This window comes from Dendrobates tinctorius, unplaced genomic scaffold, assembly GCF_039654945.1.
Source record: "Dendrobates tinctorius isolate UK_male_01 unplaced genomic scaffold, ASM3965494v1 ptg000124l, whole genome shotgun sequence".
Lineage (NCBI taxonomy): Eukaryota > Metazoa > Chordata > Amphibia > Anura > Dendrobatidae > Dendrobates > Dendrobates tinctorius.
In genome coordinates, this window is record NW_027361792.1 from 853,148 (window position 1) to 878,026 (window position 24,879).

The 24,879-nt window shown below is 52.0% G+C and overlaps 2 protein-coding genes across 20 annotated transcripts in view; one reads left to right on the forward strand and one right to left on the reverse strand.

Annotated features, from left to right (window-relative positions):
* The window catches only part of MYBPC3 (myosin binding protein C3), a 95,213-nt gene extending 77,236 nt beyond the window's left edge, over positions 1 to 17,977 (forward strand). The window contains exons 24-33 of the mRNA XM_073541826.1: positions 8,259 to 8,393; positions 11,971 to 12,138; positions 12,212 to 12,300; positions 13,228 to 13,423; positions 13,505 to 13,644; positions 14,045 to 14,204; positions 15,608 to 15,744; positions 16,189 to 16,375; positions 16,619 to 16,652; positions 17,719 to 17,977. Of these exons, the coding sequence (XP_073397927.1) occupies positions 8,259 to 8,393; positions 11,971 to 12,138; positions 12,212 to 12,300; positions 13,228 to 13,423; positions 13,505 to 13,644; positions 14,045 to 14,204; positions 15,608 to 15,744; positions 16,189 to 16,375; positions 16,619 to 16,629 (1,223 nt within the window). The 3' untranslated portion in view covers positions 16,630 to 16,652; positions 17,719 to 17,977. The remainder of the gene's footprint in view (positions 1 to 8,258; positions 8,394 to 11,970; positions 12,139 to 12,211; positions 12,301 to 13,227; positions 13,424 to 13,504; positions 13,645 to 14,044; positions 14,205 to 15,607; positions 15,745 to 16,188; positions 16,376 to 16,618; positions 16,653 to 17,718) is intronic.
* Positions 17,978 to 19,459: 1,482 nt separating this feature from the next.
* Positions 19,460 to 24,879, reverse strand: part of MADD (MAP kinase activating death domain) — a 66,477-nt gene continuing 61,057 nt past the window's right edge. For all 19 annotated transcript variants that reach the window (XM_073541619.1, XM_073541607.1, XM_073541620.1 and 16 more), the window contains 2 exons: positions 23,210 to 23,256; positions 19,460 to 20,186 (listed from right to left, as the gene is read on the reverse strand). In XM_073541619.1, the coding sequence (XP_073397720.1) occupies positions 20,079 to 20,186; positions 23,210 to 23,256 (155 nt within the window). In that variant the 3' untranslated portion in view covers positions 19,460 to 20,078. The remainder of the gene's footprint in view (positions 20,187 to 23,209; positions 23,257 to 24,879) is intronic.

The following is a 24,879-nucleotide window of genomic DNA, read 5'->3' on the forward strand; positions in this document are numbered from 1 at the left end:
ACCAGAGTCACCACACTTCCCGAGTCTAACAATGCCACCACATTTTTTCCATCAACAGTTAACTCACACAAGTGTTTTTCCACATGCTTCTGACCAGCATTCACACTCACTACCCGTGCAACCATAGACATGCGGTTTTTAGAGTCAGTGATGTCGCACTGCATGGGTTCAGTAGTGAGCGGACAGTTCGCAGCAATGTGTCCCATCTCTTGGCAGCGGAAACACCTAACGGGCCCCTTGCTTAGACCATAGTTCGTTACTCTCGGCCTCGCAGTGCTGGCAGTCCCGTTTTCCTCCCCCACTGTCTTATGGATTTTTCCTTCTCCCCTACGCCCTGGAACAGTCTTACCGGTTGCACGTGGAGACGATGAAGAACGAGGTGGGGTAGCGTCGTCTCGGAGTCCTTCCTCCACGGAGTAACGTTCAACCAGATCCACCAGTTGATCTGCCGTCGTAGGATTTCCATGGCTTACCCACTTCATCAGGGCTGGCGGTAGAGCTCTCAGGTACTTGTCCATGATGACTCTCTGGATTATCTCTGGCGCTGTCAGCACCTCGGGTTGTAGCCACTTCTTCTTCACGTGGATCAGGTCGAACATCTGTGACCGCGGTGGTTTATCCGGCTGATAAGTCCATTGATGCACTCTCTGTGCACGGACAGCGGTCGTCACTCCCAGCCGGGCCAAGATCTCGGCTTTCAGTTTGTCAAAGTCCTGCGTGACTTCAGGCTCTAAGTCATAATAAGCCTTTTGGGCCTCACCGGAAAGAAACGGGGCAATCAGGCCGGCCCATCGTGCCTTCGGCCAACCATTTTTCTCGCACCGCCGTCCGTTCAAACGTGGTCAGGTATGCCTCGACGTCATCTTCGGTCGTCATCTTCTGCCAGTACTGACTCACGTGAATCACTCTCGACTCTGCTTCCAGGTTAACCTCAGGTAAGCTTGCCAGGCGCTACGCCACCTGCTGGAGAAGCGAACAATCAGTAGCTGTCATGTCCACCAACTCCTTCAGCTGGGCCATCATCACCCGATTAGCTTCTTGCTGGACGGCGGTGGACTGTACCAGCGCTTTCACCACGTCCCCCATGCTCATGCTTCACCACGTGATGCCCGCGTTCTCCACCACAATGTGATAAAACACTCCGGGATCGCCTTTGCTGGGGTCAAAGGTCACGTGCGTTCAGCATGAAACTCAGGCGCACAGCCGGGGTCCGGGTATAACTGACACTGGGTCAGGTTTATTAAAGGAGAAAGCAACGCATAAAAAAAACAAACCATAAAACAAATCCTTGCCTGTCCGGCACTAACTAAACAAAGTACAACCTAACTACCAACTGGCGGGCTTCTCCCGTCCAGCCAAACCACAGTTGCAGTGGGCACTGCTTCCACTCACGTGTGTCTCTCACACAGACAGGCTCTCTGTGTTCCCAGGCTGAGACACTCACACAACCACCTGGCATCCTTTTATATCCGCCTCCCATTATTCATTAGTAACCAGGTGCGATACTGACCAGACTAGGCCACATAGGAAAGGAATCTGGGCGAGATATACCTGCCCTCATCCACTATTCCCACATGATTCGCCCACACCTTTCCGTACAGTAACTATAGACTGTGCACTAGTCGGACTCCTTGGTGCGTCGTCTGCACGATCAGTAGAGTACAGGAATTGGATGTCGCCATTTGTGAAGAACGAGCAAACCTTGTCACAGCTGTCAGCAGCCTGACTGAGCACTGCCGCCTGCCGGCATTAAGGTCAGAGCGGTCAACCCGACCTCTGTGATCCTACAGGAACCAACCTATAGATCTGATCAGCGGTGCAGCGTGGACAAGGCGCCACTGTGCTGCCCCCACGCCGATCATCCCTGCACATTACATGATGACGCGAGACATCAGCGCCACATGGAGGAACCATCTCAGCAGCAGGCCCTGATTGACCGCACAACCACGCCACCGTGCTCAGCTGGTAAACCGGCCCCATAGCCAGGATGAGAGGCGCTGCTGACCGGCCAGGGATCCGTCCTACAGATAATCCCTGGAATGGTGTTTATTAGATTAGTGGTGGATTGTAGGTCAGTGATATTGGTGCACTCTATGGCGGCACAGTAGTGACATTGGGTGGCGCTATGACATAGGCACTATACATTATTTTATTCTTGCAGGGGATGTCGGTGGTGGTGGTAGTAGTAAGGTGACATGTTCTATTGTGTACTTTTATATACTACTATCTGAAGAGCCCAGCGCTGCCCGGGCATAGTAACTAACTGTGGTTAGTTGTAGCAAATTATAATTATCCTCCATACCATAGTCCCATGCCCATATACCCATCACACATCCTCCATCCCATAGTCCCATGCCCATATACCCATCATACATATCCTCCATCCCATAGTCCCATGCCCATATACCCATCACACATCCTCCATCCCATAGTCGAGTGCCCATATACCCATCATACATATCCTCCATCCCATAGTCCAGTGCCCATATACCCATCATACATATCCGCCATCCCATAGTCCAGTGCCCATATACCCATCATACATATCCGCCATCCCATAGTCCAGTGCCCATATACCCATCATGCATATCCTCCATCCCATAGTCCCATGCCCATATACCCATCACACATCCTCCATCCCATAGTCGAGTGCCCATATACCCATCATACATATCCTCCATCCCATAGTCCCATGCCCATACACCCATCACACATCCTCCATCCCATAGTCGAGTGCCCATATACCCATCATACATATTCTCCATCCCATAGTCCCGTGCCCATATGCCCATCATACATCCTCCATCCCATAGTCCCGTGCCCATATACCCATCATACATATCCTCCATCCCATAGTCCCATGCCCATACACCCATCACACATCCTCCATCCCATAGTCGAGTGCCCATATACCCATCATACATATTCTCCATCCCATAGTCCCATGCCCATACACCCATCACACATCCTCCATCCCATAGTCGAGTGCCCATATACCCATCATACATATCCTCCATCCCATAGTCCAGTGCCCATATACCCATCATACATATCCTCCATCCCATAGTCCCGTGCCCATATACCCATCATACATATCCTCCATCCCATAGTCCCGTGCCCATATGCCCATCATACATATCCTCCATCCCATAGTCCCATGCCCATACACCCATCACACATCCTCCATCCCATAGTCGAGTGCCCATATACCCATCATACATATCCTCCATCCCATAGTCCCATGCCCATATACCCATCACACATCCTCCATCCCATAGTCGAGTGCCCATATACCCATCACACATCCTCCATCCCATAGTCCAGTGCCCATATACCCATCATACATATCCTCCATCCCATAGTCCCGTGCCCATATACCCATCATACATATTCTCCATCCCATAGTCCAGTGCCCATATACCCATCACACATCCTCCATCCCATAGTCCCGTGCCCATATACCCATCACACATCCTCCAGAGCGGCGGGGCTTGCAACCTATGATGACATCAGCGTCGCCATGGCAACCATTATGACATCATAATGAGGGGCGGGGCTTGATACACACACATTTTTTCCCCATTATGTAGATAGGGGCAAAATTGTTTGGTTAATTGGAACGCGCGGGGTTAAAATTTCGCCTCACAACATAGCCTAGGACGCTATCGGGGTCCAGACGTGTGACTGTGCCAAATTTTATGGCTGTAGCTTCGATGGTGCGGATGCCAATCCCGGACATACAAACATACATACAGTACATACATACATACACAAATACACACATACAGTACATACACACATACACACATACACACATACAGTACATACACACATACACACATACACACATTGAGCTTTATATATTAGATTTTCTACTTTTTCAGCACCGTCCAAGATGAGGTCGGCCTCGGTTTCTGCTCCATTTACACTGATGGGTTTTTGGGGTTTTTTTTGGGGGGGTTAAGTCAAGAATCTACGTGGAAAATCACAGGCGCATGTGAAATGCCAGAAAAATGCTAAAAATGTCGATTACATGTCCAAATCCTCAGCCAGACTCCAATGGAATCTCCACGGCGGTGCCCACCGCAGCCGTCCTGTTACACACAGCTGTCCTGAGACCGGCGTCCATGGGGGGGGTCTCCGCACCCCCCATTAACACCATTATGGCTTAAGGCTTTGTAACCAGAGCTGAAAATGGGACACGGGAGCGGCTCCATCCATCGAATGTCTCTTAACCCTTTCTAATCACTGTCAGGAAGCTTCAGTCTACATGTGAGTCCTGGTTACATTACATCCCTATGTCCAGCGGGGTCGGGGGGACGGAGCGCTGCGTCTCCTGCCCTAATTAGGACGGCGACATCGGTGACGGCATGATAACCGCCGGGGACGGGACGGCCGTATACTCTCATTATGGGGGGCCGTCCGTTTCTTTCATGGGCTGCACGGCCTCATTTACTCGTAGGCCGTCTTTATGTTCATGATATTTATATTTTTGAAGAGCGTTTGTTCAGAAATTTGCGGGATTGTTGGACTTTACAGAGCCGCTCTTTATTAGTAGTATCTCAGTTTCCATTGGTCATGAGCCTCGCTGGGGTGTGCGGTCTGGTAATATTTAGGTATTGTTTGCAAGCATTGTGTGCACCCAATCGCTCCATTATTTAAAGCATAGCTGTGCACCTCCTGCGTTCATAACACAGTTACCAAAAACTTATTTGGTGCACGAGAGTCTAGGAAGTGTCCTGATTTTCATACTGTTTAATGTTTCATTTTGATTGGGTGGTTCCTCTTCATCAGCATTCTGTCAGCACTATAGGTGCTGGAACGTCTGTTCTGTCACTTCCCAGCGTACATTCAGCTTGCTAATGTGAAATTAAATTTCAGCCCAGAACTTAAAACCCTCCTCTGTCTCTCTGCCCCATTTCTCCAAGCTGCATACAAGTGTAACAAAGACCCACTTCCAGTACAGAGACAAAGCCCCTTCCCAAATTCCTGTAGAGAGACAAAGCCATGCCCCACTTCCTGTAGAGAGGCAAGCCACGCCCCACTTCCTGTAGAGACAAGCCACGCCCCACTTCCTGTGGAGATACAAGCCACGCCCCACTTCCTGTGGAGACAAGCCACGCCCCACTTCCTGTAGCGAGGCAAGCCACGCCCCACTTCCTGTAGCGAGGCAAGCCATGCCCCACTTCCTGTAGAGAGGCAAGCCACACCCCACTTACTGTAGAGAGGCAAGCCACGTCCCACTTCCTGTGCAGAGGCAAGCCACATCCCACTTTCTGTAGAGAGGCAATACATGCCCCTCTTCATGTAGAGAGGAAAGTCACATCCCACTTCCTGTAGAGAGGCAAGCCATGCCCCACTTCCTGTAAAGAGGCAAGCCACACCCCACTTACTGTAGAGAGGCAAGCCACGTCCCACTTCCTGTGCAGAGGCAAGCCATGCCCCTCTTCATGTAGAGAGGAAAGTCACATCCCACTTCCTGTAGAGAGGCAAGCCACACCCCACTTCCTGTAGAGAGGCAAGCCACACCCCACTTCCTGTAGAGAGGCAAGCCACACCCCACTTCCTGTGCAGAGGCAAGCCACGCCCCACTTCCTGTAGAGAGGCAAGCCACGCCCCACTTCCTGTAGAGAGACAAGCCACGCCCCACTTCCTGTAGAGACAAGCCACATCCCACTTCCTGTAGAGAGACAAGCCACGCCCACTTCCTGTAAAGAGGCAAGCCACACCCCACTTCCTGTAGAGAGGCAAGCCACATCCCACTTCCTGTGCAGAGGCAAGCCACGCCCCACTTCCTGTAGAGAGGCAAGCCACGCCCCACTTCCTGTAGAGAGACAAGCCACGCCCCACTTCCTGTAGAGACAAGCCACATCCCACTTCCTGTAGAGAGACAAGCCACGCCCACTTCCTGTAGAGAGGCAAGCCACACCCCGCTTCCTGTAGAATGATAAAGACCTGTTCGGCCTACATCTCTTCCTTTGGCATGCATGCTCGCTTTGCCCATGTGTTTTCAATGCGGAGAGGAAATTAACCTCAGTCAGTGGCTTATGTCTTGTGGGAACAACAGATTAAGCATGTTGCAATCCAGCATGCCTGACCCTTCTGTTCCCTGACATCTACAATTGTGGAATAGTCAGTACACCCCCCTACACATTAATTGCATGGCCAATGCTACTGAAATCGATGAGTTTGGGCCATTTAGGCCCCTTGTAGTCACTTTACATTTTTCCCTTGTGTTTCACCATCCTTCTGGGCTGAAATTTGTAGCATTTTAATAAATTTCAAAATGAAATTATAATTTAATGGCAATTTTTTTTTTGTGCCGTATCATCTCCGAAAGGCCGTCATAACCCGCTGGAGATCCGCGCTTCTCTGTGTCCCCGCTGTATCCATAGCAGCACGAGGGTTTCGGGATCTTCTCGTGACTTGAGACAGGACAGCGGCCTGACCCCTTCATACCAGACCAAGTGGTGGAGCGTAATAAAGCTTTTATATCACACATGAGTCAGATCGCGCTGCTGACATGTAAGAGATTCTCTCCGACAGCTGAGAACATCTTTGCGCCGGTTAGATGATTCCTCGTCGTCTTCTATTTTCATGAAACGTGATGTCACCTAAAGTCGTCTCTCCCAGGGGTGACTCAGATGTGGCCGCTGCGCCCCGATGCCGTCGTCATACGTGGGGTCTATATATAAGACTTTATTGTGTAGAGGGTGGAGATCACAACTTTTCTTTTATACACTTTTGTCCTCTTCTCCAAATGGTTTTTATGAATTTACCATTCCCGGTCTGGCTTTAGTTACGTAAATGTGCTGATGGGGAAGCGGCTGCTATATTTAGAGGTGAGAGCATTAGTGTTGAGGAGCATCAAGGCTCAGAATGCGGGAAAGAAATGTTCCTCCTCGGTATGAGGAGGGGTCGGGAGCGGGGTCTCTGAGCTCATCCTCCGGCCCCCTCCTCTCCTATTCTCATACTGTCCCTACATCCTTACACCCTTCGTCTTACTCCTTTCATCCTCACATTGGAGCAACAAGTGGGAAGTTTGGTTTCCTGGAGCCTCCACAAGTTCCATCATGACTCGATTGTCGCGTTTAGACCATAGTTCCCAAGTGGAAACTTCAAGACCCGTCCGAAGAAAACAAAAAGAAATTCTAGGTCTGATCCTCCTCTATCGCCCCCGATTATTGGAATAATCAATGCCCGTCGGTTCCGAGGACTCAACCATCGTAGGTTTGCAGGAACGGTCGTGTGATGCCGACTGGTGGAACTGTCCCTCGTGTCCCGTAGATCGTTCGGGAAGCAGCTGGAGAGTTTTTTTCGTAGATTTGGTGACTCTCGCGGAGCTTTTATATGGGGGTTAAGGTTAATTTTTCTTCTGCGTTGGACACTTGGTTGTTGTGTTGTGGGTCCGGCTTAGTTGTTGTACGTGTTGGATCGGTAGATGCACTTTGATTCGTCGTGATTTGGTTTTTAAGGAGTCGTTTTGTGCTTTTCTTTCAGGGTGAAGGAATCATGGGATCGTAATAAAACATGCCATAGATATATTCCTAGTGCAGTGTGTTGGGTTGTAGTCACAGGTGCCAGGAAAAATATTGTTTTTTGTACAAACAACTTGCAGGAATACCGCTATGGCAAAAATGGCCGGCGTATCCGCAGCCGTAGGCTTTCTACGCTCTTTTTTGGGGGCATCATTTTTGTACTTTTTCTTTTTTGTGTGTGTGTGTGTGTTTTTTTTTATATTCATCTTTTTTAGTTGATTCTTTGACATTATACCGGGATCAGGATTTTTAGATCCCTTTTTAGAATCGCATGATTTGTATTGTCAAAAATGTGACTAAAAAAAGGCACCAAAATACAGTAAAAAAATATACATTTTATCCATGGAGGCTTTTGATATCTCCCATTCTCCATCCGCTTATACTGAACAAACTTATAAATTAACAAAGAAAACCTTCATGAGGATCAGTAGAAAGATGAGCAGCTGATTATTGTGGTTTTATTACCAATGTGGTAAAATCTGAAAACCAGCCGTGTGTGATTCCGCAGCTAGTTTTTTATGCCGTTTTTATAGCTGAAGTTGAAGTGTCAGGAATAATTACAGTCATCGCTGTGCTGAGGTTGACGACCGACTTGTCAGGTACCACGTGTACTGTCTGCACTGGGACATGTCCATAGATTGATCTCGGACCCCCGTGCAGACTGCGCTGGAGATGACTCCACTGTATAAGTTGCTAATACTTCCCCCCTGTGTCTTTCAGCTCCTACAAGTGAGCCCACGGCGCTGACGGTGGAGGACGTGAGCGACACCAGCATTACACTGAAATGGAGGCCTCCCGAGAGGATCGGTGCCGGAGGACTGGACGGATACATCGTGGAGTACTGCAAGGAGGGATGTAAGTGCAGAGCCGGTCCCTGCCCCCAGCGGGGCTCACAGGCTAATCTCTTACACCGTGTGTGCTCTTGGCGTGTGAGTAGAAACCCTAATTCACAAATTCCAGTCCATCACCACAAAATCAGCCATCAAAAACTGAAATTTCATACAAATTGCAAAATAAAATACTGCAGTTTCCCTTCTGTTTTTGGTACGTGGCGGCTTAACGTGGCCTGCGGGTCACATAGCGAGCCCAGCAGAGCTTATGAACATTGCATGCACATTAGCTCTGCTGCACAGGATGCGTTTTCTCCAGTGTCACCTATAGGTAGTCATCATTTATAGGTGGAACTAGACTGACCGTCCTTACTGGAGAAGAGCTAATTTGCATCCCCATTCCCAGAATGCTTTGCCTTCCTACACTGGATCTCCAGAAGAAGCAGAACCTTCCAAGAGTAGGAACAGAAATATAATCCCATGGTCGCATTTGACTTCTTCTCCCCTGGTTACATGAGGCTGCCACTTTCATGTGCCATTCGTGCAAATTTAAAGGGTTATTCCTGAAATTAAACGTTATATTGTATTGATAGGATAAGGAATAACTTACTGATTGCTGAGCGTTTGATCGCAAAAATGGAGCTCTGGTGCATCATCAGTGAAGAACTGCACATGCTCTCGCTCCATTCATTGTCTATGGGACTGATGGAAATGGGAGACTTTTCCCAGACAAACCCGTAGAAAAGGAAGAGAGTGGAGGATGAGCATGCATAGCTCTGCTACATTCTGGCAGGACTCCAAGCAGTTGATATGTCCCATCACAGTGAAATGCCCCCCCTTCGCTATCAGTGCCGTCTCAGTGGTTGATATGTGCCGTCACGGTGTAATGCCCCCTCGAATCGGTACCGGTCCCAGTGGTTGGTAGGTGCCATCACAGTGAAACGCCCCCCTCGGGATCGGTACCGGTCTCAGTGGTTGATAGGTGCCATCACAGTGAAATGCCCCCCTCTGGATCGGTACCGGTCCCAGTGGTTGATACAGTTGTGGCCAAAAGTATTGACACCCCTGCAATTCTGTCATATAATACTCAGTTTCTTCCTGAAAATGATTGCAAACACAAATTCTTTGTTATTATTATCTTCATTTAATTTGTTTTAAATGAAAAAAACACAAAAAGAATTGTCCTAAAGCCAAATTGGATATAATTCCACACCAAACATAAAAAAGAGGGTGGACAAAAGTATTGGCACTGTTCGAAAAATGATGTGATGCTTCTCTAATTTGTGTAAGTAACAGCACCTGTAACTTACCTGTGGCACCTAACAGGTGTTGGCAATAACTAAATCACACTTGCAGCCAGTTGACATGGATTAAAGTTGACTCCACCTCTGTCCTGTGTCCTTGTGTGTACCACATTGAGCATGGAGAAAAGAAAAGACCAAAGAACTGTCTGAGGACTTGAGAAACCAAATTGTGAGGAAGCATGAGCAATCTCAAGGCTACAAGTCCATCTCCAAAGACCTGAATGTTCCTGTGTCTACCGTGCGCAGTGTCATCAAGAAGTGTAAAGCCCATGGCACTGTGGCTAACCTCCCTAGATGTGGGCGGAAAAGAAAAATTGACAAGAGATTTCAACATAAGATTGTGCGGATGTTGGATAAAGAACCTCGACTAACATCCAAACAAGTTCAAGCTGCCCTGCAGTCCGAGGGTACAACAGTGTCAACTCATACTATCCGTTGGCATCTGAATGAAAAGGGACTGTATGGTAGGAGACCCAGGAAGACCCCACTTCTTACCCCGAGACATAACAAAGCCAAGCTGGAGTTTGCCAAAACTTACCTGAAAAAGCCTAAAACGTTTTGGAAGAATGTTCTCTGGTCAGATGAGACAAAAGTAGAGCTTTTTGGGCAAAGGCATCAACATAGAGTTTACAGGAGAAAAAAAAGAGGCATTCAAAGAAAAGAACACGGTCCCTACAGTCAAACATGGCGGAGGTTCCCTGATGTTTTGGGGTTGCTTTGCTGCCTCTGGCACTGGACTGCTTGACCGTGTGCATGGCATTATGAAGTCTGAAGACTACCAACAAATTTTGCAGCATAATGTAGAGGGCCCAGTGTGAGAAAGCTGGGTCTCCTTCAGAGGTCATGGGTCTTCCAGCAGGACAATGACCCAAAACACACTTCAAAAAGCACTAGAAAATGGTTTCAGAGAAAGCACTGGAGACTTCTAAGGTGGCCAGCAATGAGTCCAGACCTGAATCCCATAGAACACCTGTGGAGAGATCTAAAAATGGCAGTTTGGAGAAGGCACCCTTCAAATATCAGGGACCTGGAGCAGTTTGCCAAAGAAGAATGGTCTAAAATTCCAGCAGAGCATTGTAAGAAACTCATTGATGGTTACCGGAAGCGGTTGGTCAACCAACTATTAGGCGGAGGGTGCCAATACTTTTGTCTGGCCCATTTTTGGAGTCTTGTGTGAAATGATCAATGTTTTGCTTTTTGCTTCATTCTCTTTTGTGTTTTTTCATTTAAGACAAATTAAATGAAGATAATAATACCAAAGAATTTGTGTTTGCAATCATTTTCAGGAAGAAACTGAGCATTATCTGACAGAATTGCAGGGGTGTCAATACTTTTGGCCACAAGTGTATGTGCGATCACAGTGAAATGCCCCCCTCGGGATCGGTACTGGTCCCAGGGGTTGATAGGTGCCATCACAGTGAATTGCCCCCCTCTCCTGGTGCCCTGTGACACATGGCTCACATTGGTAGTCAGAAGAACAGCTGATGGGGACAGGACACGGGCGCAGTGCGAGGGTCCAGGTACATTTATGGTGCACGCTGCTGTCCAAGTGTCGGCACTGACCCCTCACAGAATCCCTGACGCTGGAGGAGCGCGGCTTACAGGCTTATCGTCTTGTGTTTCGCATTTTGTCTCAAGAACTGGGCCTCTGCCATGATAAACCCTCCGCTCCGCACTTAGAGGCTGCCGAGCTCAGTAGCGGCACAGGAATGCCCAGATTAATTGCCCTCCGGGCCTTGTTGCGCCCATTGTCTCTAATCAGGTGTCACCAGATCCATTTACTTCTGGATTTCCACGCTGCTCATAATGATGTAATATGATTTGGAGGCTTATGAGCATCATCCCGCCAGAGTGGCCTCTCCGAAGTGGCCGACAGCGGGAGGCCAGCCGCGGATTCACAGCTGCTCCGAATAGATCTCAGAGGGGCGATGCGGCCCTCCACTATTCCCATAATGACACCGGGATCCGGGTATCCAATATCAAGAGAGTGAGGATCGGCCAGACGCAGGAAGAGGTGACAGTCCGTAATGCTGGCGTTATCTATAAGCCGTAATTAAAGGGGTGCTCCCATCATACACTGCTATGGCACTGGGACATGCCACGTCGCAGTGACTCCTGAACGGCCCCTGTCCGACAATGTCTGACCTAGACGGGACTGAGGACTGTTCATCCTGAGACTCCTGGTTCATGACTAGACGGTATACCGACCGGCGTGCATCTGATAGAAGCTCGCACGTCGCATCCTCCACTCCGCAGCATCTTCTTACATAATACCGCACTAACGTTTTCTATCCGCAGCTTCTGACTGGGTCCCCGCACTGCAAGGCCTGACCGAGAGGACATCATGTCTGATCCGAGATCTCCCCACCGGCGAGAGACTTTCCTTCAGGGTGAAAGCAATGAACCTGGCAGGAGCCAGCGAGCCGTGCACCATGAAAGAGCCGGTCACCATCCGGGAGATCATGCGTAAGTGTCCACGCGCCACTCTCTGTATTTCTCTCATATCTATCGGTTTATCACAACTTTCATCTTCCTCCAGAACGACCCAAGATCTGGCTCCCGCGTTTCCTGAGACAGAAGCTTGTGAAGAAAGTCGGAGAGACCGTGAACATCGTCATCCCCTTCCAGGTATTCATGGTGTAGCAGGCCATATGCAATACTGAATCCCCCCTGCGGGGGGCACTGTAGCAGGACTGCACACTTGCTGCCAGGTTCCGGACGATCGTTGGGGATCGCAGGGGTGGAACAACCTGTAATTGACACCTCTAATCAAAAGGAATTATTGGGGCGAACAACTCCAATAGCCATACAGCCCTCGGACTTATTAGTGGTCGTAGCGAGGAGTCGAGGTATCCAAGTCGCCCCCATTAGATGTGACCATGAGTTTATATTGGCTTTGTTTCAAGATCTAAGGAAGCAAAGCTACCGTGTAAAGCATGGGGGAGATAGGTCAACCTCCTAAGACGACATCAGACAATACAGTTAAGCTAAAAAGCCGCCATATTGCACCTGTCCTACGAGGGCCTTTAGATTCAGCCGGAAATCGCACACTTGGGGTCTCGAGAGCAGTTTACAGGCAACAACGATAGACAATGGCCATTATCAGAGCCAAGCAGCTGCTGTAAAGCGAGGACATGTGTGTAGTGGTCACGCGGTAGCAGCCGGGGTCATTTCGCCTTCACACGCAGTGGAGGCTGATGAGAGATGGGAATGTACAATGAGGGGCGAGGTCGCGGGGATGAGGATTGAGCTCCACAAGAGCGCGACACGTGGCGGCCAGGACGCTGGTAAATTTAGGATGCAGTGTGAGACGAGAGATTCGGGATGATACAGCCATGGACCGGAGGAGGCCGTTAGCCCACGAACCCTGCATCGTATACATAGAGCTGCTCCTGACGACCACCTCACCCACACACATCTATCCGTCCCAGTCTACCAGGGGTCCGTACAGGTGTCCCACCCCAAGCACCATTTCCCACAGGAGATGTAGACTCCTTCCCGCCGCCTGTGCCTCCTTCCACCATGTCGTTCTCATGACGTTTTTTTGGGTTACAGGGAAAGCCTCGCCCTGTGGTCACCTGGCTGAAAGACGGGCAGCCCATCGATCCGAAACAGGTCGGCATCAGAAACAGCGAGGCCGACACCATCCTGTTCATCAGATCCGCCGAGAGGCGTCACTCCGGAGAATACCAGGTCAAAATCCAGATCGAGAACTGCGATGACGCCACCACCATCCAGATCCAAATCGTAGGTAAGTCACGGCGCCAGAAGAGAAGCCACGAAGACCCCCCAGACGCCGGCATGTGATCATAACCGAAATGTTCTACTGCAGACAAGCCCAGCGCCCCCCAAAACCTGAAGATTGTGGAAATCTGGGGATTTAATGTGGCCCTAGAATGGTCTCCACCTCAAGATGATGGAAATAGCGAGATCTCCGGCTACACCATCCAAAAAGCCGACAAGAAGACCATGGTGAGCAGAAGTAGGACAGAATGGGTGGTCGGGAGGTGGCCATTGGGTAAAGGATGGCCGAACCCCCGACGTTCAGTGCGATGGGCGACTATTGCTTATAGCAGCTCTGTAAATTCCCGGACTGTGACCCCACATACTCAGATACTGCTCCGGCCGAGGCTTCTCCATGGGTCAGCCTACCGCTAAGAGCTTGGCCACGTTTAGAGGGGGGAATGGAGGGCCGCTATGGAGAGGGCTGTGATGGGGACCCTGCTCTCCAGATGGATGCAGCCCACCTAGTGGGACCCATCGAACATTGCGAAAGATAAGATCCCCCTGTAGAAGGATAAAACCCAATCTCTGCGGTCCCGAGTACCGTGAGATCCGCGCTTGTCATCGTTGCCCCTTATTCTTTCTCCAGGAATGGTTCACAGTCTACGAACACTACAGACGTCTTCACTGCGTGGTGTCCGATCTGATCATGGGGAACGAGTATTATTTCCGGGCATTCAGTGAGAACATGTGCGGTCTGAGCGAGAAGCCGGCCAACTCCAAGGACAGCGCCAAAATCCTGAAGACAGGTAACTGTGCAGCGAGGACCGAAGACCTACAGACGACTCCTTGTAATATCTGATAGAGTCACTACAAGTGTAATAATGGCTCAGGAAAGAGCAACCATAACCCCAATATACTCTGATAGGGGCTGTCTCCCCCGTGACCTAGGAGCAGGGCCCCCCCATCCCTGGTGACTTGGGATCAGGCTCCACCCCCGTGACATAGGAGCAGGGCCCCCATCCCTGGTGACATGGGATCAGGCTCCACCCCCGTGACATAGGAGCAGGGCCCCCCCATCCCTGGTGACTTGGGATCAGGCTCCACCCCCGTGACATAGGAGCAGGGCCCCCCATCCCTGGTGACTTGGGATCAGGCTCCACCCCCGTGACAGAGCAGGGCCCCCCCCATCCCTGGTGACTTGGGATCAGGCTCCACCCCTGTGACATAGGAGCAGGGCCCCCCCATCCCTGGTGACTTGGGATCACATTCCACCCCTGTGACATGGGATCAGGCTCCACCCCCGTGACATAGAGCAGGGCCCCCCCATCCCCGGTGACTTGGGATCAGGCTCCACCCCTGTGACATAGGAGCAGGGCCCCCCCATCCCCGGTGACTTGGGATCAGGCTCCACCCCTGTGACATAGGAGCAGGGCCCCCCCCATCCCTGGTGACTTGGGATCAGGCTCCACCCCTGTGACATAGGAGCAGGCCCCACCCCTGTGACATGGGATCAGGCTCCACCCCATGACATAGGAGCAGCCCACCCCAGTGACATGGGATCAGGCTCCACCCCCATGACATAGGAGCAGGCCCCACCCCTGTGACATGGGATCAGGCTCCACCCCATGACATAGGAGCAGCCCACCCCAGTGACATGGGATCAGGCTCCACCCCCATGACATAGGAGCAGGCCCCACCCCTGTGACATGGGATCAGGCTCCACCCCATGACATAGGAGCAGCCCACCCCTGTGACATGGGATCAGGCTCCACCCCCATGACATAGGAGCAGGTCCCACCCCAATCACTCTCACACCAGGGCTCTGGAGGTCCCGTCACCCCCATTTGCTAGATCACAGCAGTAATGAGTGTGGCTTCCGACCATTGAAGTCTACGGGGAGTGCTGTGAATTGGCAGCCGGGTCTCGGCGCGTCTCTTGCCTTTAGTATATACTGCGGATACCTCGTAAAGGAGGTGGTGCTTATACTTAAAGGGGTATTTTGGTTCAGGAAACCCATTTCAGAATTTCCATCATTTCCCCTGTGGGGGGCGCTGTAGCCGATTGAACATCTGCTGACAGATTGCACTCACCCTGAGAGCAACTTATTTGTACAATGATTTAAAGAGACAGTGTCACTTTTCACTTTTTTTTATGCCAGATAAGAGTCAGATTTTTTTATTACATTTATTGTCTTTTCTTTTTTTCCTAGGAATTTCCTACAACCCCCCCAACTACAAGGAACCCGAGTTTGGGGAAGCTCCTAAATTCACACATCCTCTCGCCAACCGCTCCGTCATTGCAGGATACAATGCCACCCTCAGCTGTGCCCTCCGGGGGTCCCCCAAGGTGCGGCCCCCAGTAATGTTACCATAGGATTGTGGAATGAGGGGGACGGCGATAATGGAACTTAAGGGAAATTACCGTCTGATCCGCAGCCTGCAGGAGGAGCCGAGCAGTCATAGACATTACTGTAGGGAAAGTTTCACTAAAACTTTCATTTTAATCACTGGTGTTTGTATGTAGGAGTCCAGTGGGCGGGGCTATTCAGTGATTGACAGTCCTACCTATGTGACTGTCCATGCAAAGGTAGCTGTCAATCACTAGTAGCTCCACCCACTGGACTCATGTGCACAAACACCAGGGATCTACCTGAATAAAATACAAGTGTGAACAAGCCGTAGGGCAACATGCTGAGAAGAGAGGGAGGTTGCGCGGTGCCCGGGAGGGCTTCTTCTGGGACCCTCCTTCACCTGCTTTGTGATAACTTGCTTTCCTCTTCACCCCCTGTAGCCAAAAATCACTTGGTACAAGAACAAGATGGATCTGTCGGGAGAGGCCCGTTACCGCTCCTTCAGTAAGCAGGGCGTGCTCACCCTGGAGGTCCGGAAGCCCAGTCCATTCGATGGCGGCGTCTACACGTGTAGAGCAGTGAATGAGCTCGGAGAGGCAGAGACCGAGTGCCGGCTGGAGGTCCGAGGTGAGGCCGTGTACCATAGAGTCCTAGTAGGCTTTGATCACACAGACGTTAGGGTGGGCATCACGTCCTTGACCCATCCACCTCTAATTATTACTCAAGGCTACAAGAGCCGGTATTAGGGTCTTGCCCATTGTGGGAAGGGGTGTGATTATACGTCAGGTTACCAGTGCGGGGAGATGCCGGGGGATATGCAGTAACGTAAAATGGCGGATGGTTTAATTATCTCTTTTTCCTTGTTTTTAGTGCCCCAGTAAATGGCAGTGAAGGGTGACGGCAGGTGAGTGCATTAATACTTTCAAGGGTGGGAGAAGGGCCCAGAAACTGACTGCATTTATGAGTTGGGATGCGGATTATTATTATTTCCCCCTTACACCATGTTGTGTCAGACTCAATAATGAGTTCTTATCAATTACTTGATGTTTATTGCGGACGGAGCTCCAAATCCCATGATGGCCCCATTTATAACATGACATTCTCTGGCTGCAGCCACCACCAGGGGGAGCTCAGGAACTGATAGTATACAGTGAGCACCCTCTAGTGGGCGACATGGAAATGAAGGGACAGAGCTGCACATGCTCGGCCACCGGCGTAGTCACAGTGATGTCAGGGGGCTCCCGCCACGACGAAAGTCATAAATCACGACAGAGGTCTACCTGATTAGATTAACAAAAAATAAATAAACTTTGCAAATTAATCTGTTGAAAAAAAATCAAAACTCACCATTACAGGTTGTACACGGTGGGCCATTTCTATGGATACACCTAAATAAAGTGGGATGGTTGGTGATATCACCTTCCTGTTTGTGGCACATTAGTATATGGGAGGGGGGGGGGAACATTTCAAGATGGGGGGGGGGTGACCATGGCGGCCATTTTGGATCCAACTTTATTTTTTCCAATGGGAAGAGGGTCATATGACCCATCAAACTTATTGAGAATTTCACAAGAAAAACAATGGTGTGCTTGGTTTTAACGTAACTTTATTCTTTCATGAGTTATTTACAAGTTTATGACCACTTATAAAATGTGTTCACAGTGCTGCCCATTGTGTTGGATTGTCGATGCGACCCTCTCCTCCCACTCTGGGAAAGAGCGGCGTTGTAGTGGTTCATTAGATTCCCCCATGGGTTCTCCATGGTAATGGGCAGAGGGGCAAAAAATCGTGGCCATTTCCCTATCGAGAACGTAAAGTAGGTTCAGAATCATAAATAATTCTGTTTTCTTTCCTGCTCCAGTAAGGTCAGTATTGTGCTTGCTCTGGGGTTGCCATGGTAGCACATGACCAGCCTTCTATACTTCTTGTCATGTGACCATGTAGTTACTCTTTGTCCTCTCTCTCCACAGGTGAAGGACGGCGGCAGCGGTGGAGCGCCATCTATAGGCTGCAGTAGTTTATAGTATTTACATGTGTAGGATGGCGCCATCTGTTCATGTTCCACAGGGGAGACATCAGCTTCAGTATTTTTTTTTTTCTTTTTTTTTTTTTTCTAAATGTTATGAAGGATGCGATAGTCCCGCTCCAGTCGTACAGGCGAGATGACGATGTAAAATACAGACGAGATTTATGTGGATTCAGAAGGTGAAATAAAGAATTGTAGAAAATGCAGAATATTTCATGTTTTACCAAAAATAGAAAAGACTGAGAGCCCCATCCACCTGTATAGAACATGGCTGCTACAAAATCCGCAGTGTGGAGACCCCCAGGGTCAGGCCGTAAATGCCTTTACAATGAATTCTCACTGTTACCCTAGACCACCAGGGAAATCCATACCAACAATGTTTTAGCACACTAGGGAAGTTATGGTGGACGGGCCCTGGGACGGGCCGGCACAAGTGTCCCCGGGACGGGCCGGCACAAGGGGCCCCGGGACGGGCCGGCACAAGGGTCCCTACATAGAATAGTACACAGCATCCTAGCTCCTCAGTCTTCCTCGTGGACGTGCCCACATTCCGGTGGGTTCCCACGACCATTTGCTCTGTATTTTCCCATCCGTACGCCCAGTTCAGGTGTAAGATGCTGTTCGAGTCTACAGACTTACGGCTGTGATACGGATGTAAAAACCTTCCCCCAAACCTGCAGGACACATGCACACTAGACTTGGGAAAACATCAGAAGTCACCGCGCATCCTGTGGATGATTTTCCATAAGTCGCCACCTGCAGTGCGGAAACACAAATGAACAGCGGAAACGGACAAGATGAGGATCTGCAATTAGGCTGCAGGTTTTGGTGATCCCACTACGTTGGATGTGGACACCGCCATCCTCACACTTCGCGCCTTACAACATGTAGAGCCCACGGCCAGACCCCGGGCGACTCATGGTTCCTGGGCTCTCTCCCCTCCGCTGCCCTTCGTACACACATTGCAGCATGCTGCGCACCTCGTCCTTCGCCCGGACAGTCACCGGAGACACGAGTGTGCAGCGGACACTATTAGGGGAGGTCAGGTCCGCACCGTCCACAATGTGCTCTGCAGCAGTCAGACTCACTGACAGGTTTAGGAGTGAAGATTCAGGACCTCGATGACTCATATGGAAGTCAAATGTCTTGGCAGCTGCCGCTGCTGACAGGCGGAAAGGCAGCAGAGAAGATAAAACAGACAGCAGTGGGGGGAGGGGGCGGCTGCAGGAATCCCAGCAGCAGCGATAAGTAAGCTGCGGGATAATGGGACAGGGCCGAGGGCCACACACGTGAGCTATGGAGGACGGTACCACCAGACACGAGGGAAAGGGGGTATCACATGAATGTGTGATTGGGGTGGGGGTCTGATGGGACCCTCATTGATATCCAAGCGAATGAAACTCAACTGCACACAGTACTCAAGGGGAATGATGACACACGTCCACAGGATAAGTCCGATATGTCAGCTTGGCCCTATTCACGGCGATGATGCGGAGCTGCGGCTCCAGGGGGTAGAGAAGGGTCTGGGCTCCCATATCTGGACCCCAGACCATTTCTTACAGGACATAACCCGGCAGCAGACAGCACCACGAGGTCATGTGATATTTCCAAACCGGCCTTATAAATTATTATGTGCTGCCCCCTAGAGGCCTAACCATGAAATAATGGGACGGAGCGGCCCGAAGTAGATGAATGATAGTTTATTGCACATTCAGAATCTGTACAGATTTCTATAAATAAGAAAGAGCTGGATATTTACATGGTGCGCTGCATGCAGAGGTGCAGTGCCGGGGAGAGCGCTGCGGTCACATTAGGGATATTTACACTCCGTACTGTAGGACGTCACAAATCGCTCGACCATAGAAGCGAGCAAAGCGAGCGCGGGGGCAGTCCTGTTCTCACATCGAACGCTCGCTCTGCTCCAAGCTTACACAGAAGGGGTTAAGTACGGAAAACGCCAGCATGTTGCCCTGTGGCCCCGAAATTGAAGCAGCCTGGAGCCGATCCTATACTAACTGGTCAGTGGCAGAGAACGACGCCAGCGGAGACGGACACAACGTTTGCATCGTCATGGAAGAGTTGTGCTGTAGTTGTCGCACGGATCGGCAGTACACACAAAGCACACGACACGAAAGCGGGCGGCAATATGGGGTCACGACACGTAGCGCTCACTACAAGGGAATATATGCAGGCTCCAGATACGGGAGACAGAAATGATACAGCGGAACGCCCACGGGACAGCTGCCAGCGATGCCAGTGACGGGGCACAGGGGACAGGGCACAAGGGACGGGGCACAGGGGAGGTCAACTGGACACGGGCCGAGGGGGTCTGCTCTTCATCTCCGCCTCCTTCCCTCTGATGGCGGCCACGTAGGAGAAGAGACACAGGACGGAATAGCAGATCTCGTGGGCCTGAAGAAAATCAAGAGAAAAAACAGTGGTCAGGTAAGAACTTGAGAAAGTGACCTGCAACTTAAAAGGAAAATAACCTGAAAATACATAAAAAGGACGCTTAAACGTATCGCCCAACAATCCATTATTTGTTCACCAAAAAGCGCAACCCCCCCTCAGGAACCTCCCCACCCCCTTCTGCAGCAGGAGCCTCCCCCCCCCTCTGCAGCAGGAGCCTCCTCCCCCCCTTCTGCAGCAGGTGCCTCCCCCCCCCCCTCTGCAGCAGGAGCCTCCTCCCCCCCCCTCTGCAGCAGGTGCCTCCTCCCCCCCCCTTCTGCAGCAGGTACCTCCTCCCCCCCCCTTCTGCAGCAGGTGCCTCCCCCCCCCCCTTCTGCAGCAGGTGCCTCCTCCCCCCCCCTTCTGCAGCAGGTGCCTCCTCCCCCCCCCCTTCTGCAGCAGGTGCCTCCTCCCCCCCCCTTCTGCAGCAGGTGCCTCCTCCCCCCCCCCTTCTGCAGCAGGTGCCTCCTCCCCCCCCCCTTCTGCAGCAGGTGCCTCCTCCCCCCCCCCTTCTGCAGCAGGTGCCTCCTCCCCCCCCTTCTGCAGCAGGTGCCTCCTCCCCCCCCTTCTGCAGCAGGTGCCTCCTCCCCCCCCCTTCTGCAGCAGGTGCCTCCTCCCCCCCTTCTGCAGCAGGTGCCTCCTCCCCCCCTTCTGCAGCAGGTGCCTCCTCCCCCCCCCCTTCTGCAGCAGGTGCCTCCTCCCCCCCCCCTTCTGCAGCAGGTGCCTCCTCCCCCCCCTTCTGCAGCAGGTGCCTCCCCCCCCCTTCTGCAGCAGGTGCCTCCTCCCCCCCTTCTGCAGCAGGTGCCTCCTCCCCCCCTTCTGCAGCAGGTGCCTCCTCCCCCCCTTCTGCAGCAGGTGCCTCCTCCCCCCCTTCTGCAGCAGGTGCCTCCTCCCCCCCCTTCTGCAGCAGGTGCCTCCTCCCCCCCCTTCTGCAGCAGGTGCCTCCTCCCCCCCTTCTGCAGCAGGTGCCTCCTGGGGGTTTAGCAGGATGAAGGTTGCTAAGCCCCCACCCCCCTTGGGCTCTGTGCCTCAGCCAGCAGTTAATCAGCAGGAGATCCAGCCAGTGTTTTCTGCAGGATTTCTACAAGACTGACCGTGAAAACACTTGAGGATGAGATCAGGTTAAGAAAAGGAAAAAAAAAAAAATGGGGAAAATAACATTCTAATGTTCTGTGTTGCTCTCCTTCCGAGCAGAGTTCCCACTGGTCTGGACACCTCTATAAATCCTGTGAAAACTGCAGGCCGACAGTGACATCATTGAAGTGCCAGACAAGAGTTAATGATGTTGCCATATGGGCAGCCCAAGGACAGAGCAGGGGCGAGGTTCATGGAGGACGTGGTGCAACCCAAAACCGGAGCTGTCAGCGCAGGATGGGGCCATAAAAATGATGGATTTGACGTGTCTCCTTCAGGAGGCGGCCGGGTGTGAACGGCTTATTAGCTGCATGAAATGAAATATGATGCTGGGGCAAGGATTACTGACTGCGACCACTAACCCGGGACCGCAAGGATCACTGACCGCGACCACAAGCCCAGGGCCACAATCCCGGGGTCGCAAGGATTACTGACTGCGACCACAAACCCGGGACCGCAAGGATCACTGACCGCGACCACAAGCCCAGGGCCACAATCCCGGGGTCGCAAGGATTACTGACTGCGACCACAAACCCGGGACCGCAAGGATCACTGACCGCGACCACAAGCCCAGGGCCACAATCCCGGGGTCGCAAGGATTACTGACTGCGACCACAAACCCGGGCCCCAAGGATTACTGACTGCGACCACAAACCCGGGCCCCAAGGATTACTGACTGCGACCACAATCCCGGGCCCCAAGGATTACTGACTGCGACCACAATCCCGGGGTCGCAAGAATTACTGACTGCGACCACAAACCCGGGCCACAAAGATTACTGACCACGACCAGAAACCCGGGCCCCAAAGATTACGGACCGTGACCACAACCCTGAGGCCGCAAGGATTACAGACTGTGACCACAAAACCAGGGCCACAAGGATTACAGACCGCGACCACAAACCCAGGGCCACAAGGATTACAGACCGCGACCACAAACCCAGGGACACAAGGATTGCAGACCGCGACCACAAAACCCAGGACCACAAGGATTACAGACCGCGACCACAAAACCCAGGACCACAAGGATTACAGACCGCGACCACAAACCCGGAGCCGCAAGGATTACTAACGGCGACCACAATCTCGAGGCCACAAGGATTACTGACGGCGACCACAATCTCGGGGCCACAAGGATTACTGACCACAGCGACTAGACCCCCGGGGCCGCATGGATTACTGACCACAGCGACCAGACCCCTGCTCGGTGCATGGGATGCAGACGAGATAAGGAGGGAGTGAGGATCCCAACCACAGCAGAACCTTATACATTAATCACATTAGACCTGAAATATAAATCTGGTGGAAGGAAGGGGGGTCCCCAAAAACCAACAGCAGGGGGCGACTATATCCCCTACCAAGTCCGGGGGCCAAAGAGATCGGGTACAAGGCTGGCACAACATGGCCTCCGTCTTTCAGGTTGTGTTTGTTGCATCACAGTCCCATTTACTCCAATGGAGATGAAATTGCAGTGCCAGACACAACTTGCAGACATGGGTGGCGCTGTCTTAAGCAGCCAAGGTTTTAGAGGAGGAGTGCGCTTTATTTGGCTTATTTTACGTAGGGTCCTTAAGCAATTGAGGGGTTGTCCAATAATGGAGAACTCCTTTAAAAGCGTTATAGCCTGCTGGGCAGGTATTAATGATTGCTATGGATCTGACCCGACCGATTATGAAATCTCCCATTAGCCTGGAGCGGAGGTGTCCATCGCACCTCCATGGCCTACAGGGCATCTCAGAATTGGTGGGGTCCCAGCAGTAGGACCCGCAGAGATCAGCTATGTAAGCCGCCCCTTTAACGTAGAATCACAAAGTCGTAATTTGATAGAAGCCTTGAGGGTCGGCGGCCACTTACCATGGGGGTCTTGTATCGGTGGCTCACCACTTCTTTAGTTTCAGGAACTAAAATCGGATCCAAGAGACAAAACAGAAAGTTCAAAAACACAAAGAAACAGAGAAACCAGAGGGAGTTCGGACACCGAGCGGGGGGGGAGGGCTACAGAGAACACCCGGTGGGGGGGCTACAGTGGACACCCAGCGGGGGGGGCTAGAGGACACCCAAGCGGGGGGGGGGGGGGATGGGCTACAGAGGACACCCAACAGGGAGTGGGGGCTACAGAGGACACCCAGTGGAGGGTGGGGGTAGAGTACACCCAGTGGGGGGCGCCTAGAGGACACCCTTTTGGGGGGGGGGGGGGGGGGGCACAGAGGACACCCAGTGGGGGGGGCCCTAGAGGACACCCAGTGGGGGGGCCCTAGAGGACACCCAGTGGGGGGGGGCCCTAGAGGACACCCAGTGGGGGGGCCCTAGAGGACACCCAGTGGGGGGGCCCTAGAGGACACCCAGTGGGGGGGCCCTAGAGGACACCCAGTGGGGGGGGCCCTAGAGGACACCCAGTGGGGGGGGCCCTAGAGGACACCCAGTGGGGGGGGCCCTAGAGGACACCCAGTGGGGGGGGGGCCCTAGAGGACACCCAGTGGGGGGGGGGGCCCTAGAGGACACCCAGTGGGGGGGGCCCTAGAGGACACCCAGTGGGGGGGGGCCCTAGAGAACACCCAGTGGGGGGGGGCCTAGAGGACACCCAGTGGGGGGGGCCCTAGAGGACACCCAGTGGGGGGGGGGCCCTAGAGGACACCCAGTGGGGGGGCCCTAGAGGACACCCAGTGGGGGGGGGCCCAGAGGACACCCAGTGGGAGGGGGGGCCCTAGAGGGCACCCAGTGGGGGGGGCCCTAGAGGGCACCCAGTGGGTTAGAGGACACCTGGGGGGGGTAGAGGACACCCAGTGGGGGGGTACAGAGGACATGAGAAATGGCCACAGACACCACAACACGGGGACATCCGAGCACGGAGTAGGGGAGAGGCACAATGACAACAGAGGATTAAATGGCACAACGACACCCAGGGAAGCAAGGTCAGAAGAATCAAATGTCAGGGTCCGGCGCCGCGGCCGGGGGTCCGCACGTGAGGATTTCTGTGCAAGTAACAAAACTAAGAATCGATTGTGGGGTCATGACAAAAATAGCAAGAAAGTCCCAAAAACATCAGAGAGACGAGACACGTAATAAAGGTCATCAAGTTTGACTTTACTGAGAAAAGATCGGACTGAATCCCTATGACAACACTTCCGGCCTTGTGTCCTCTCATCTCAGTGTTATCAAAGGGATGACGAGTCTAAAGCCGACCAGAGTCCAGCTCCGAAATCCAGAGCCAATGGCAGAAGTGAAGAAAACTGCCCCGATGACAGAACACGCCCGATAATTTAAGGGGTTGTCAAGTATAACATAGGTGTCAAATGTATCACTGGGTGTCCGCACACTAACGAGAACACACTAATATCACACGGTATTGGAGGAGTATTGAGCATGTGCAACCATCGCCCCAGTCACATTCTATAGGAGGTGGTCGCACACACTCACTACCAGGGCTGTGGAGTCGGAGTCGTGGAGTCGGAGTCGGTGCTCATTTTGGTGGAGTCGGAGTTGGAGTCGGTATAAAATGGACCGACTCAGACTCCTAAAATATA